This window comes from Gambusia affinis, linkage group LG11 (assembly GCF_019740435.1).
Source record: "Gambusia affinis linkage group LG11, SWU_Gaff_1.0, whole genome shotgun sequence".
Taxonomy (NCBI): domain Eukaryota; kingdom Metazoa; phylum Chordata; class Actinopteri; order Cyprinodontiformes; family Poeciliidae; genus Gambusia; species Gambusia affinis.
Genome location: NC_057878.1, coordinates 25,884,636 through 25,901,953, shown reverse-complemented (window position 1 = coordinate 25,901,953; position 17,318 = coordinate 25,884,636). Strand labels below are relative to the sequence as shown.

Below are 17,318 nucleotides of genomic sequence, written 5' to 3'. Positions count from 1 at the left end.
TGTTTCTTTGACAAAGCTCTTATACTTTCTTGTGTGTAAATTTATTTTGCGTAAACTACAGATAGCATAACATGAATGTTCATACCTGTGATCTTGGTTCCCTCTTTGGTCTCAGCTGGAACACCAACACCATAGTCATTCTCGCCTGTCACTCTGAAATAGTAAACTTCTCCTTCCTTTAGGTTTGACACCTTATAAGTCAGTCTGTGGCATGTATCAGTCAACCTAGTCCAACCTTTTCTGCTTGCCTCTCGGAAATCAACAAGGTAATTCTTTACTGGTCCTCCTCCTTCATTCTCTGGAGTGTCCCAAGTTACAGTAGCAGATGACTTAGTCACTTCCTTGACTTCCACATATGCAGGAGGTCCAGGCGAGTCAAGAACTCTAACACTGAGTGTCAGTGAGGAGGTTCCAGCAATGCTGGACAAAGTGACAGTGTATTTTCCAGAGTCATTGCGTGTTGCTTTCTCTAAGGTGATTGAAGTGAAGGTGTCTGTGGTGTCAATGACAGCACGTACTCTAAGATCAATATTAGGCTTTGTCCAACTAACGGTGGGAATAGGCTTGCCTCTGAAGGGTACTGTCATTGTAAATGAGCTGCCATCTTTCACAATAAGAGTCTTCCTCATTTCATTGCTTATTTCAAAGACTGGCTCTTCTTCTTTTTCTTTAGCAGTCTGTTTGTCTGATTCAGGACTAGGCTCACTTGCTCCAATTTTGTTAATGGATCTGACAACAAATACATATTCAGCTCCAGGAGTCAGTCCCACCACTGTAAACTCTGTATTCTTGGTGTTGTGGACTCCAACAAACCACTCATCATCTATTGACTTTCTGTATTCTACTCTGTAACCAGTTACAGGTGCTCCACCATCAAACAGTGGTTTATTCCATGTCAGTGTCACTGTGGTCTTTGTTGAGTCAATGATCCTGGGCTTAGCAGGAGGTGAGGGGAGGAACTGTGGGTCTTCAGCCTTGGTGAGTGGGCAAGGGGTGCTAGGTGCACTAAGTCCAGCAGCATTCTCTGCAAACACTCTGTACTCATATTCATTTCCCTCTCGAAGATTGGAAGCTTTGACTCTGAGGTCGTAGACAGGCTTCTTATTGACACGGCACCAGCGGAGGCCAGTCTTCTCTCGCTTTTCAATTACGTAGCCATAGATACTGCTGCCACCATCAGAAACTGGTCTTTCCCAACAGATTGTCATGGCCTCACTAGTGACTGAGGTGACCTGGACATTAGTGGGGGCAGCAGCTACAGTGAATGGATCCAACGCTTTTACTGCCTCACTCTCCAGAGCCTCACCATCTCCATATTTGTTAACTCCTCTGACCCTGAAAATGTACTCATTTCCTTTGAGCAGCTTAGTAACTTTGCAGGTAGTTGCCTTCATGTCACCATAAACAAGAGTCCAAGCAAGGCGGCTTGTCTCACGTTTCTCCACTATATAGTGCATGATTTCAGCTCCTCCATTCTCTTGAGGTGGACCCCATGTTATAGTGCACTTCTCTGCTGTAACACCAGACACTGCTAAAGGTCCTGAAGCTGGTCCAGGCCTGTCCAGAACCTTACAGTTGATAGCTACAGACCTGGTTCCAGCTACATTGTGCAAAGTCAAGACATACTGTCCGGAATCCCTCCTGATAACATCTCTGGCAATCAGAGTAGTGGTAAAGTTTGTGGAAGTGATTTCACACCTGCCCTTGGCCTCAATATCTTTTCCATCTTTAGACCATGAAACCACTGGGATTGGACGACCTGTAATTTCAGCATCAATTCTAATTATCTCTCCAGCCTTAATGACAACTAATTGCCTGAACTTATCCTCTAAGATGATGGTTGGAGGGTCTACATCGTCTTTGATGGTGACAGGACCAGTGCATTCTGAAGGGGCACTCAACATCTCTGCAGAATTCTTTGCAATTACATGGAAGTCATATTGTGCATCTTCTGTAAGACCTGTGACATCAAAGTAAGTCTCCTGTAGATTGGTGAAGTTACACTTTAGCCAGCGACCATTAGGGAGCTCTTTGCGTTCCACTATGTATCCAACAATTTTCACTCCACCATCATATTCAGGAGGATCCCAGAAGAGAGAAACTGAGTTTCTGGTGATATTTGTGACTTTAAGGTTATGTGGAGATTCACATGGGTCCCTGGCTGCAACTGGTTCACAAGATTTAGTGCAAGGACCAATGCCAGCAATATTCTCAGCATAGACTCTAAACTGGTATGACAAGCCTTCTTCTATGCCTGTCATCTTAAATTGGTTTTCAGTCAGCAGACCTCTACTGACTTTGGTCCACAAAATGCTGCTTTGGTCTTTGGATTCAACATGATAACCAATGACAGGGCTTCCACCATCACTGGCAGGTCTGCCCCAGACTACAAGCATGCCAGTCTTGGTGGCGTGGGCAACATGAAGATTGGTTGGAGGGCCAGGAGGCTCAAATGGATATTGTGCAACAACAGGAGCAGAATCAATTGCTGGACTCTTGCCATAACGGTTCTCAGCTGCAATGCGGAATTGGTACTCTGTGCCCTGAGTGAGACGGGAAACCTTTATGGATGTCCTGGCTACTGTAGCTGAGACAATTTGCCATGTGGTAGAGGTAGTGTCTCTCTTCTCCACAACATAGTTGTTAATCTGGCACCCACCATCATAGGTTGGAGAATCCCAGGAGAGAGAGATAAAGTCGGCACTCACCTCGTCCACCCTAATGTTGCTGGGTGGACCTGGTTTATCCAGAATTATTACTGAAATTTCAGCTGTCTTTGTGCCAATTGAGTTAGTCAAAGTGATCTCATATTTTCCAACATCATCTTTGGTGGCATCTTTGATTGTGATCTTTGATGAGGTCTTTGAATTCAGAACGTTTACCCTAGTAGTCTGCTTTAGTGCACTGCCATCCTTCTTCCAGGACACCTCAGGTTGAGGTCTGCCTTTGAAAGGAACATCAATTTTCAAGTCGTCTCCTGCTTTCACACTGTATGTATGGAAAAGCAAGTTGATGGTGGGCTCCATTGTGATGTCTTTTACTAACACAGGCGTAGCCAGAGGTTTGGGATCACTCCTACCCTTATCATTCACAGCAGTTACTCTGAAGGAGTATTCCTCACCAGTAATGAGTCCTTCAATAGTAGCTTCTAGTGCTTTAGCGTCACTGCACACGGTCCATTTTTCATCTCCCTTAGGCTGCATCTCCACTATGTAGCTTGTAATTTTGCTGCCACCATCATGATCTGGTTTTTCCCATGAAAGGGTGACAGTGTGACGAGTCACATCAACCACAGTTATTTTACCAGGGGGCAAAGGTGCCTCTGAAACTTTGACTTGATCTGTTGTAGCTGACAGACCAACTCCTAGCTCATTTACAGCCAACACGCGGAAAAAGTATCTAACTCCCTCCTGCAAGTCAGAAATAATGTATGAGTTCCTTACACAATTGGTGCTAACACTGGTGAAAGCCATTCGCTTCTGCTCTCTCTTCTCCACAATATAGTGTGATATCTTTGCTCCACCATCAATCAGGGGAGGCTCCCAGGAAAGAGAGACAGAATGTCTCTTTACATCCTTAACTTGTAGGTTTGTTGGAGCACTGGGTGAATCCAAAACTCTAACATTGATAAAAGCTGATTTAGAGCCACTAATGTTCTCAAGGGTAAGTACATATTTGCCAGTGTCAAATCTGTCAACATTTTCAATCACAAGCATTGTGTATGAGCTTGTGACTTCAATCTGAGCACGCTCATTTAGAGTGCCATCAGCCTTTGACCACTTGACTTCAGGCTCAGGTTTTCCTCTGATAGTCACAAAAAGACGTAGTGTCGCAGTGGCACGAACATTGACCATCTTTCTCAGGTCAGCATCTAGTTCAATTTCAGGAGCCTGCAACTTCTCTGCCGCAATCACAGACCCTGGGAGGTCCACATGATCCCCTACTCCCTCACAGTTCATGGCACATATGCGGAAATTGTATTCTGCATTCTCCTTTAACTTCTTTACAGTGTAGTGAGTGTCTTGGACACCAGTATGAGGTGTGCAAACAATCCATTCATCATCTAATGCCTCCTTCATTTCAACAACATATCCAGTAATATGTGCTCCACCATCATAGATAGGTCTTGACCAGGAAAGGGAGACTGTTGTGCTGGAATGGTCAGTGACTTTGGGGTTATTTGGAGGTCCTGGTGGATAAGTGGCATCGCATGCTTTGATGTACTGTGTCGGTGTGCTAGGCTTTCCAACACCTGCAGCGTTTTCAGCTGAGACCCGGAATTCATAGGAATGGCCCTCTGTGAGACCAGCACACCTAAATCTCAAGTCAGTCAGTCTTTTCTTGTTGCACTTGGTCCACCTGATGCCATCCTTATCACGTTTTTCAAGTATATAACCTTCAATCTCAGCTCCTCCATTATTCTCTGGCCTCTCCCAAGTAAGCACAATTGAATCTCTAGTAATAGCACTTTCTTCAGGAGTGGAGGGTGCACTGGGAGTGGTGAATGGATTACGAGCAACAACAGGCTCGGATTCTAAAGGATCACCAACTCCATATTTATTCACAGCAGTAACTCTGAAGATGTATTCATTTCCAGGAAGCAGTTTTGTAATTTTGTAGCTGATTGCCTGGATGTTTGGCTCAACCACAGTCCATGACAAACGACTGGTTTCCCTCTTTTCAATGATATAGTGAGAGATGCTAGCTCCACCATCATGTGAAGGATGGCTCCAGTGCAGATAACATTTTTCAGCTGTCACTCCTTTTACTTCTAATGGTCCATCTGGAGGACCAGGTCTGTCCAAAACCTTTACATTAACTGGGATCATTTTGACTCCACCCACATTAACAAGTTTGAGAACGAAGTGGCCACCATCAACTCGTATGCAGTCTTTAACTGTCAGGATGGTGCGGGTAAGTGTGGTCTTGATTTCCATTCTTGGGGTAGCTTTGTCAATTTCCTTTCCATCCTTTAACCATGTGACCTCAGGCAGAGGCTTACCAGTGTAATCAGCATCAATGATAAATGTCTCATCAGCACGAACAACTGTGAGATCTTTGAACTTAGAATCCATTGTGGCATCTGGAGCCTCAATTTCATCTTTAGCTGTTATTTCTCCTGTGCTTTCAGATGGGCAACTAGAAATACCAGCAGCATTCCTAGCAATGATTCTAAACTCATAAACACAATCCTCAGTGAGACCAGTGAGAGTGTATTGGGTATCAATGATGTTGGTGAAGCTTGCTTTCATCCAGCGTTTATCTGGGTGCTTCCTCCTCTCAATCAAATACCCAGTGATTGCACTGCCTCCATCGTACTGGGGTCTGGTCCATTGAAGTGTGATATGGTTTCTGGTGATTTCAATAGCTTCAGGAGTGCCTGGTGGGTCACATGGATCCCTGGCCACTGTGCTCTGTGAGACCTTGCTAGCTGGGCTGAGGCCAGCAATGTTCTCAGCATAAACTCTAAATTCATACTCTATGCCCTCTTCCAATTCTGTGGTCTTAAATCGTGCATCTGGAATAAGAAGCTTGTTTAGTTTGGCCCATAAAAGGCTGTTCTTCTCCTTTCTCTCCAGGTGATAGCCTAGAATTGGACTACCTCCATTGTTGGTGGGGGGTTTCCATTCAACAACCATGCTCTCTTTGGTTGCAGATGTAATAACTGGTATTCCAGGGGCAGCAGGCTCACTGAATGGATACTTGGCAACCACAGCAGGAGAGACAATAGCTGAACTCTTTCCATATCTATTCTCAGCTGAGACTCTAAATTGATATTCAGTGCCAGTCTTTAAATTGCTGACTTTTATGGTTGTCCTGGCTATTGTAGCAGAAACAATTTGCCACGCAGTAGTAGTGGTGTCTCTCTTCTCTACAATGTAGTTGTTGATCTGACAACCTCCAGTATACTCTGGTGGTTCCCAGGACAGAGTAACAAAATTAGAACTCACTTCATCAATCTTCACAGGGCCTGTAGGAGGTCCGGGTTTGTCAAGAATGATAACAGTAATCTCCTCTGTAGCTGTTCCAATGCTGCTGGTTGCTATAATAGTGTACTTGCCAGCATCTTCTTTATGGGCATCTTTGATTACCAACTTTGTAGATGATGGTGTGCTTGATACATTTATTCTGGTTGTCTCTTTAAGAAGTTGTCCTTCCTTTTTCCATTCAACCTTTGGAACAGGACGTCCAAGAACTGAAATCTCAATTTTCAGATCTTCGCCTTGTTGTAAGCTGTAAGTATTGAATCTCATCTTGAATCCAGGTTCAACAGTAACATCTTTAGCAGTAACTGCTGCAGCCAGAGGCCTTGGGTCACTCTTTCCTTTTTCATTGAAGGCTGATACTCTAAAAAGGTACTCGTGTCCTGCACTTAGACCAGTAACAGTACCCTCACAGGTCTTCGTGGTGGCAGCCACAACCCATTCTTCTGACCCCACAGGCTGCATCTCAATATAGTATCCAATGATCCTGCTGCCTCCATCATGGACTGGTTTCTCCCAGGAGAGTGAGGCTGTGGTTTTTGTGACTTCAGTCAAATTAACTTTACCCACAGGTAAAGGTGGCTCAGATGTTTTAACAGATTCTTTTGTTTCAACTGGCTGTCCAACACCAAATTCATTTTCTGCTAAGACTCTAAAGTAATAAATTGTTCCCTCAGTAAGACCTGTGATACGGTAACTTGTCTTTGTACATTTATTGTCTACATTAGAGTACACCTTCCTGGTTGACTCACGCTTCTCAACCAAGTAATTCTTTATTCTTGAGCCACCATCAATTACAGGGGATTCCCAAGTCAAAGTGACACTCTCCCTCTTTATGTCTTTAACTTTAAGATTTAATGGAGCTCCTGGAGTGTCCAGAACTTTAACAGAGACAAAAGCTGACTTGCTACCAGCACTGTTTGCTACATTGAGGATGTATTTTCCAGCATCATATTTATCACAAATGTCAATAGAGAGCTGTGTGAAATGTTCAGCAGTCTCAATCTGTGCTTTACTGGGCAGCTCACAATCCTCTTTAGCCCAGCTTACGTCAGGAGTGGGGCGACCCTTAAAAGGAACGCAGATTCTCATTGAGCCTCCTGCACGAACAACTATTCCCTTTCTGAGCTCTGAATCCAAAATCATCTCAGGGGGATCAATTTTATCCACAGGGATTACAACTCCCAGAATTTCGGTGGGCTCACCTACACCAATTTTATTCATAGCACAGACACGAACCTTGTATTCTTGGTGTTCTATCAGATTTTTTATGGTAAACTTGGTAAGATTCACTCCAGTGGGTGGTGTGCAAATAGTCCATTCCTCCTCTTCTGCCTTGGTTATTTCAACAGCATATCCTTGAATTTCACAACCCCCATCATATATAGGCCTGTGCCAAGCTAAGCTGATGGAGTCTTTTGTTGTGTCAACTACGTGGGCATTAGTGGGAATGCCTGGTTCAAAAGTAGGGTCACAGGCTTTGAGATAGGGTGTAGGTGGGCTTGGCTGGCCCACTCCAGCTGCATTTTCAGCAGATACTCTGAACTCATAATCATGGTCCTCAGTGAGACCTGTTACTCTAAAACGCAAATCAATCACTCTACGTTTATTGCACTTGGTCCATCTCACTCCAGCTCTGTCTCTCTTTTCAATAATGTAACCAGCAATGTCACTTCCTCCTGTAGACTGTGGGCGGTTCCAGCAAACAGTCATTGAATCCCTAGTAATGTTAGTGATTTCTAGTTCACGAGGTGATCCAGGAGGAACAAATGGATTTCTCATGATAACTGGCTCAGATTCCAGAGGTTCCCCAACTCCATACTTGTTGACAGCTAAAACTCTGAAGATGTACTCATTGCCTTTCAATAGTTTGGTAACCTTGAACATTGTAGCTCCACAATCACTGGAGACCACAGTCCAAGCCAAGCGGCTAGTTTCTCTCTTTTGAATGATGTAGTGAGAAATGCTAGCTCCTCCGTCATGCCTGGGTGGCAGCCATGACAGTGAGCATTTCTCCTCAGCAACATTACTGACTGTGAGGGGTCCCTCGGATGGGCCTGGTCTATCAAGAACCTTCACAGTGAACGGGACAGTCTTAGTTCCTGCAACATTTGTCAGAACCAAAGTGTACTGTCCACCGTCCACTCTGATGGAGTCTTTTACTACAAGTAATGCTTTAAAATCAGTGTTTTTAATTTCAGTTCTTGCTGAGTTTTCAACTTCAACACTTCCTTTGAACCACTGGGCTATTGGGATGGGCTTTCCTTCTACACTAGCCTCCAGACTGAAAGTCTCTCCAGCATGAAGGACAATTGTCTGATTGTATATAGGATCAGTTTCACACTTGGGTGGCTCAACTTCATCCTTAGCTGTTATGGATCCTGTGCTCTCAGACGGCTTGCTGACAGCACCAGCGGCATTCCTTGCAATCACTCTGAAGTCATATTTACTGTCTTCTGTAAGGCCAGTAACTGTAAATTCATTTTCAATAATGTTTGTAAAACTAGCTTTCATCCATTTTCCCTCTGGAAGGTCACGCTTCTCTATTAAATAGCCAGTTACAATGCTTCCACCATTATATTGAGGGGGTGTCCATCTCAGCATCACCGAGTGTCTGGTTACAATTACAGCCTCTGGATGGCCAGGAGGATCACATGGGTCACGGGCTACATAAACTTCTGAGACTTTGCTGCATTTTCCAATGCCAACTATATTCTCAGCATATACTCTATACTCATACTCAATGCCTTCCTCAAGAGGAGTAGACTTGAATTTACAATCTTGAATGAGCATTTTGTTGATCTTTGTCCACAAGATACTATTCTTCTCTTTCCTCTCCAAATGATAACCCAAAATGGCACTGCCTCCATCAGATGGAGGTCTATGCCACTCGACCACCATGTAATCTTTAGTGTATGAGGAAACAAATGGTGTTCCTGGTGGTCCAGGTTCTTGGAATGGATATTGTGCTACAACAGGCACTGAATCAATTGCATAACTCTTTCCATATCTGTTTTCAGCAAAGATTCTAAACTGGTATTCACCACCAGTCTTGAGATTGGCAACCTTTAAAGTTGTTCTAGCCACAGTGGCAGACACAACAACCCAATTAGTTGTAGTTGTGTCTCTCTTTTCCACTACGTAGTTGGAGATTGGACAGCCACCTGTGTATGAGGGAGGTTCCCAATTAAGAGTGACACTCTCAGCACTAACATCATCAATCTTGATTGGACCTGTTGGTGGTCCTGGTTTATCCAGAGTGATAATTTCAATAGTGGCATCCTTGGAACCCAAGGCATTAGCAATAGTGACAGTGTACATACCACCATCTTCTCTGGTGGCATCCTTTATGGTTAGAGTGGTGTGATGTGCTGAGTCACTGACATTAACTCTGGTGGTCTGCTTAAGTGCCACTCCATCCTTAGTCCAGGTAATGGTTGGTTTTGGATGACCAGCAACTGGAACCTCTATCTTGAGGTCATTTCCCACCTGAACACTGTAGGAACTTGACTTGGGTCTCACAGAAGGCTCAATGATTAGGTCCTTGGCTACAACTGAGTGAGCCAGTTGTCTTGGGTCACTTTTACCTTTCTCATTTACAGCAACAACTCTGAACTGATATTCCTCTCCCTTGAGAAGGTTGCTCACTACTGTCTCAAGGCCTTTTACACTAGCACACACAGTCCATGCCTCGCTGTCCTTAGGAGCCATTTCAATTTCATAATAACTGATCCTACTACCACCATCATGTTCAGATTTCTCCCACCTTAGAGTAACAGTACTGTGAGTGACGTCAAGAACACTAACCTTACCGGGTGGCTGAGGCTTCTCAGATATTCTAATTGGCTCCATAGTTTTAGCTTGGAGACCCACACCATATTCATTCTCAGCCAAGACCCTAAAGAAGAAGATTCCACCCTCTGGAAGAGGTTCAACTTTCCATGACATCTTGTTACATGTTGTAATGGTAGTATAAACCTTTCTTGTGCTTTCACGCTTCTCAACAATATAATGTTTAATCTTTGATCCACCATCCAGAAGTGGAGGTTCCCATGAAAGAGTGACAGAGTTCTTAGTAATCTCTTTAACTGTTAAGTTAGTTGGTGGACTAGGAGAATCCAGGACTCTGACACTGATGAACACTGATTTAACTCCACTGGCATTCTCTGCAGTCAGTGTGTACTTGCCACTGTCAAATCGGTCAACATTCTCAATGGTAAGTGAAGCATAGCTTCCTGTGTTGTCAATTTGGGCAGTCTCTTTAATCTCACCTTCAACCTTTCCCCATTTCAGCTCAGGAGCTGGCCGCCCTTTCACAGGTACAAACAACCTGAGTGTGCAAGCTGATCTGATGTTGATCATTTTTCTCATATCAGCATCTAATTCAAGGTCAGGAGCCTCAAGCTTCTCTTCAAGAAGGATTTTACCAGGCACATCAGCATGTTCACCAACACCAATTTTGTTGATTGCACAAACTCTAAACTGGTACTCATGCTTTTCCAGAAGCTTTTTCACTGTGAATTTAGTATCTATTATTCCAGTGGGTGGAGTGCACATAAACCACTCATCAGCTGCTACATCATATGCTTCAACAATGTAAGCCTTGATCTCACTTCCACCATCATATATGGGCTTACCCCATGCAAGAGATACAGTAGACCTAGAGGTGTCTACTACCTTGGGGTTGTTGGGTGGGCCTGGTTCGAAAACAGGATCCAATGCTTTGTAGTACACTGTTGATTTGCTAGGTGTACCAATTCCAGCAGCATTCTCAGCAGCTACTCTGAATTCATAGCTATGGTTTTCTATTAGCCCTGTCACTCTGAAACGCAACTCTGTCACACTACGCTTGTTGCACCTTGTCCATCTCACACCATCCTTATCACGTTTCTCAATGACATATCCCTGAATGGAATTGCCACCATCACTATTTGGTCTCTCCCAGGTTACCACCATAGAGTCTTTAGTAATTGAAGAAACATCAACGTCAGTTGGTGGACTTGGTGCTACAAATGGATTTTTGGCAATCATCGGTTCAGATTCCAATGGCTCGCCAATACCATATTTGTTGACAGGGATCACTCTGAAGATGTATTCATTACCAGGAAGAAGTTTGGTGATCTTTAGATTTAGGGTCTGAACCTTTTGCTCAACTACAGTCCATACCAGCCTGCTGGTTTCCCTTCTCTCAATAATATAATGGGAGATATCACTACCTCCATCTTGCAAGGGAGGTTTCCAGGAAATTGAGCATTTCTCACTGGTGACACCATAAATAGAGATAGGGCCCTCAGGTGCACCTGGTCTGTCCAATACTTTGACATTAATGTTAATAACTTTTTCTCCACCAACATTCTTTACCAGCAATGTGTACTGTCCTCCATCAACACGAATAGCTTCCTTAACAATTAGACAAGCTGAAAAATTGGTATTATGGATTTCTAAACGAGCTGCTTCTGCAATCTCAGTGCCTTCTTTTATCCAGTGTACAGTGGGCACAGGCTTACCATAAATAGCAGCCTCAAGTTTAAATGTCTCTCCGGCATTTACAACTACAACCTGGGAGTATTTAGCTTCCAGGTCAATTTTTGGTGGATCAATCTCATCCTTGGCAGTGATGGATCCAGAAGAATCAGATGGTTGGCTAAAGACACCAGCTGCATTTTTGGCAATGACACGGAATTCATAGGTTTGATCCTCAGTAAGTCCTGTGACAACAAATTCAGTTTCAATAATATTGGCAAAACTGGCCTTCATCCAACGCCCACTTGCCTCCTTTTTCTCAACAACATAACCAGTGATTTTGATGCCACCATCAAATTCAGGCTTGGTCCATCTCAGTGTCACTTGGCTTCTTGTTACTATGACAGCCTCTGGTTTTCCGGGTCTGTCACAAGGATCCCTGGCTACTTGGATTTCACTCACTTTGCTAGGTTTGCTGAGCCCAACAATATTCTCAGCATACACTCTAAACTCGTATTCAATGCCCTCTTCAAGACCAACCACTTTAAATCTGGTCTCTGGGATTATCTGCTTGTTTTGTTTCACCCAGAGAATGCTGTTTCTCTCTTTAAGTTCTAAGTGGTAGCCCAGAATTTTGCTTCCACCATCATTGCTGGGATTCTCCCACACAACAGTCATGGTTTCTTTGGTGGCTGATTTTACCACAACAGATCGTGGTGAACTGGGCACCTCAAATGGATACTGAGCAACAATGCTATCAGAAATGAGAAAAGATGACTTGCCATATCTATTTTCTGCAGCAATTCTAAATTGATACTCTGAACCAGCCTTCAGACGAGCCGCTTTGATGGTTGTTCTAGCTACAGTTGCAGACACAATCTGCCAGTTTGTAGTTGAGGTATCTCTCTTCTCTACAATGTAATTGTTGATTGAGCAACCGCCCTCATATTGTGGTGGATCCCAAGACAAGACAACACTGTCTGCTGTGACATCATCCAGCTTGATCGGGCCAGTTGGAGGACCAGGTTTGTCCAAAACAACAACACTGATATCTGTCGTAGCCTCCCCAGCTGTATTGTTTAGTTTTATAGTATATTTGCCCACATCGTCTCTGCAAGCCTCTTTAATGATAAGAAGAAGGGTTTTGTCTGTGGCCTCAGCATTAACTCTTGTTGTTTCTTTGAGAATGACATCATCCTTCAGCCAAGTTGCTGTAGCCTTAGGACAGGCAACATATGGTAGATCAATCTTAAGATCATCTCCTGCCAGCACACTGAATGTACTGAAAATCAATTTGAAAGCTGGTGCTATTATTAAATCTTTAGCCACCACAGGTACATTGAGAGGCCGGGCGTCACTAACACCCTTTTCATTGAATGAAGAGATTCGGAACATATACTCCTCTCCATGTGTAAGTCCAGTTATTTGGGCCTCATTTGTCTTTACCACCATCACTTGTGTCCATTTCTCACTTCCTTTGCATTGCATCTCAACATTATAGCCTGTAATTCTGCTTCCTCCATCATGGTCTGGTTTTTCCCAAGTTAGTGTGACACTTGTTCCGGTAACTTCACGGAGAGATACTTTGCCTGGTGGCAGAGGCTTTTCTGATGCCTTAATTGGTTCAATCGTTTCAACTGGGAGACCAATACCAAATTCGTTTTCAGCAACTATTCTAAAGAAGTACAATTTTCCTTCTTCCAGGTCTCCCACTTTCCAACTAGACTTATGGCAGCTGGCACATACAGTTGAGTAGGCTTTCCTGGTTGACTCGCGCTTCTCCACAATGTAGCTGCGGACTCTGGAGCCCCCATCTATGAGAGGTGCATCCCAAACCAGGGAAACTGAATCTCTTGTGACCTCCTTAACAATGAGATTCTGAGGTGGTCCAGGAGTATCTAGTACTCTAACATTAACAAAAGCTGTTTTACTTCCTGAGGCATTCTCTACTGTCACCAAGTATTTACCTCCATCAAACCTGTCAACATTGTCTATTTGAAGAGTTGTAAATGATGGGGTAATTTCAATGTTAGCCTTGTCCAGGGATTCTCCATGCTCTCTTGACCATTTTACTTCTGGTGCTGGCCTTCCCTTGATGGGGACAAAAAGTCTGAGTGTGCTACAGGCTCTGATGGAAACAACTTTACGTAGCTCTGCTCCAAGTTCAATTTCAGGTGGAATTAATCTGTCTTCAGCCTTAGGGGTACCAGGTATAGCAGCAGGTTCTCCCACCCCTTCAGAATTTGTTGCACAGATGTTGATTTTATACTCCTGGTTTTCTTTCAGACCAGTAATGGTAAAAGATGTGGCTGTCCATCCTTTCTTAGGAGTGTGAATTGTCCACTCATCCTCCTCAGGCAGGCAAGTCTCCACAATGTAACCAGTGATTTCAGAACCACCATCATAAACAGGTTTATTCCAGGCAACAGTAATGGATGACTTAGAGGTGTCAAGCATTCTTGGGTTTCCTGGAGGTCCAGGCTGAAAGATTGTGTCAACAGCCTTGTAGAATGGACTAGAAGGGCTGGGCTGACTGAGACCAGCATTATTTTCAGCAAAAACTCTAAATTCATACTCGTGACCTTGTGTGAGACCAGAGACCTTGAATCGCAAATCTGTCACAGTCCTCTTGTTACATTTCACCCAGCGTAGACCTGTCTTATCCCTTCTTTCAATTATGTATGTATTAATTCTATTGCCTCCATCATGTTCAGGACGTTCCCAGCAGACAACCATTGAGTCTTTGGTGATAGTTGTGACCTCAGGCTGCGTTGGTGGGTCACTGGGACCATATGGGTTGACACAAGTCACAGGCTCTGATTCAAGGGGTTCACCTATGCCATACTTATTGACAGCCATTACTCTGAAAATATACTCATTTCCTTTAAGAAGCTTTGTGACCTTAAACCTGTTTGCTTGAAGGTCTGTGGCCACATTTGTCCATGCCAACCTACTGGTCTCACGCTTCTGTATGATGAAGTATTCAATTTTGGCACCACCATCATGTGTTGGATGCAGCCAGTTAAGCACACATTTTTCTGCAGCAACATCTGTAACTGAAAGGGAATCTGGTGGTCCAGGTCTGTCAAGTACTTTAACATTAAAAGTGAACTTTGCAAATCCACCAGGATTGCTTGCAGTCAGGGTAAAAGCACCACCATCTCTCCTTAGGGAATCTTTGCTGATTAAGGTTGTGTGGAAGTCAGATGTCTTAATTTCTATTTTAGCTGTGTCCTCCAGTTCCTTTCCTTCCTTGGTCCATACTAGAGAAGGAATTGGCCTGCCGGTTACACTGGCTTCCAACTTGAATGGTTCTCCTGCCATTACTACAACATTACTGCTATATGATGCATCAATATCAAGCCTGGGTTCTTCAATGTCATCTCTGCATGTGATGGCTTCTGATGGCTGTGATGGAGCACTAACGGCACCAGCTGAGTTTCGAGCAAGCACACGGAATTCATAGGTTGCATCTTCAGTCAGACCACTGACTGTGAACATGGTTTCTAGAATGTTGTTGAAATTTGCTTTAAGCCAGCGTCCATTAGGCATCTCCTTCCTCTCCACTGTGTATCCCACAATAGAAAATCCTCCATCACCTTCTGGTTTGGTCCATGATAATGTCACCTCATGTCTGGTGATATTCAATGCCACAGGCCTACCTGGTGGGTCAACTGGGTCCAAAGCATACGTAGCCTCACAGGGTTTGCTAGGTTTGCTGAGACCAGCCATGTTTTCAGCAATGACCCGGTGTTCATATGCAATGCCATCAACAAGGCCTGATGATTTAAAGATGTTTCCAACCACAAGAGCTTTGCTGATCCTCTGCCACAGGATACTGTTTTTCTCTTTTCTGTCCACATGATACCCAAGAATAGGACTGCCTCCATCAGAAGATGGCTCATTCCAACTAAGAGTCATTGAATCTTTGTTGAAAGCTGTAACTACAGGAATGCCAGGCTGGCCTGGCACATCAAATGGATAGCCAGCTAACACTGGTTCAGACAGAACACATGGTCCAACGCCATATCTGTTCTGAGCCTTGATACGGAACTGATACTGCGTACCAGTATTAAGTCTTGCTGCTTTGAACGTGGTGCGAATAACTGTAGCTGCCAACTCCACCCATGAAGTACCTGTAGTCTCACGCATCTCAACAATATAATTATTTATAGGAACACCTCCATCATTCTCTGGTGGTTCCCAGGACATAATAACATAATCACATGAGACCTCATCCAGTTTGACAGGACCAGTAGGAGGACCTGGAATGTCATGGACCAGGACTGTGATGGTTTCTGTCAGTGTGCCCAGGATATTCTTTCCAGTCATGGAATACTGGCCTTCATCAATTCTTTTGATCTCACTGATGTTTAGGATTGTTGATGTTGCTGTGGTTTCAGTGTTGATTCTTTGTGTTTCCTTAAGTGCCATGTCCCCTTTCTTCCATGACACAACAGGCCTGGGTTTTCCCAGCACTGGAATCTCCACCTTCACACGGTCTCCTGCTTTGGCAATTACGGTTTTCTGGTAGACTCCTCTCAGGTCAAAAGATGGAGCAGAAGTTTGCTCTTTAATCACAGCTGGCCGACTCTCACGAGGATCACTCCTGCCTGATGCATTGACAGCCATTATACGGAAGGTGTATTCAGCACCCTCAATCAGATCTGTCACAGTATAATCTAGAGCCTTGATGGTGGTTATGTGGACCCATTGATCAGTATCTTTCTTTTGAGCCTCAATGACATATCCTGTAATCAAGCTACCGCCATCATGAAGAGGCTTGGTCCATGCAAGGCTTGCGCTGTCATTGGTCAAATCAGTAACGTACAAGTTATCTGGTGCAGAAGGGGCCTGAGATACTCTTATAGGCTCAGGGTTTTCAGCAGGTTCACCTACACCTAGGTCATTTTCAGCAGAAACACGGAAGTAGTAGTAAGCTCCCTCCTCAAGGTCTTGAAATTTGAAAGAACACTTTTGCCATGTGGTGCTAAGCACTGTATAAGCCTTCTTTGTAGCATCTCTCTTTTCAATGATATAGTTATGAATCTTGGACCCTCCATCAATAATAGGGATTTCCCACTGGAGAGTTATGCTGTTTTTAGTGATCTCTCTTGGTTTAAGATTGACTGGAGGCCCAGGTGTGTCCAGAACTTTCACGTTGACAAAGCCTGACTTCTTACCAGCAGCATTCTCCAAAGAGAGATGGTATTTTCCTGCGTCGTACCTAGTGCAGTCAGGAATAACCAGTAGAGTGTAGGACTCTGTTGTATCAATGTGTGCACGTGCTTTCAGGTTGGTGTTTTCTTTGCTCCAAGTGACTTCAGGAACAGGACGGCCTTTGATAGGAACAAATAGACGAATTGAAGCACGGCATCTGACAACCAGAGTTTTCCTGAGCTCTGCATCCAACTCAAAGTCTGGAATTGTTTCCTGGTAAACTAGTTCAGTCACTTTCTCGACCTCTGCAGGCTCACCGACTCCCTCAGAGTTTACAGCCCTAACTCTGAAGTGGTATTTGCCTCCTTTTTGAAGTTTACCAATGACATATTCAGTAACTTTAATTGGATATTGTGTCTCTGTCTCCCAGTCATCATGACCCTCCTTTTTATACTCAACAATGTAACCTTCTACTTCAAGACCACCATCATAATGAGGACGGCCCCAAGCAAAGGCTGCTGTAGTTTTTGTGGTGTCTGCAATTCTAGGGTTGGATGGAGGACCAGGTGGATCTGAAAAAAAGTAAAAAAAGAGGTTAGTAAAGTTAATGAAAGCATTTTCAGAAGGAAGTTATATAAATTTCTATAATATAGAAATTTATATAACTTCCTTCTGAAAAGGAAGGTTGGTTGCAAAGTCTTCTTTACTTAC

General features: G+C 43.9%; 1 protein-coding gene across 1 annotated transcript in view; it reads right to left on the bottom strand.

Moving 5' to 3' along the window:
• The window catches only part of ttn.2 (titin, tandem duplicate 2), a 218,530-nt gene that overhangs the window by 28,296 nt on the left and 172,916 nt on the right, over nt 1-17,318 (bottom strand). The window contains exon 215 of the mRNA XM_044131634.1: nt 86-17,179. Within this exon, the coding sequence (XP_043987569.1) occupies nt 86-17,179 (17,094 nt within the window). The remainder of the gene's footprint in view (nt 1-85; nt 17,180-17,318) is intronic.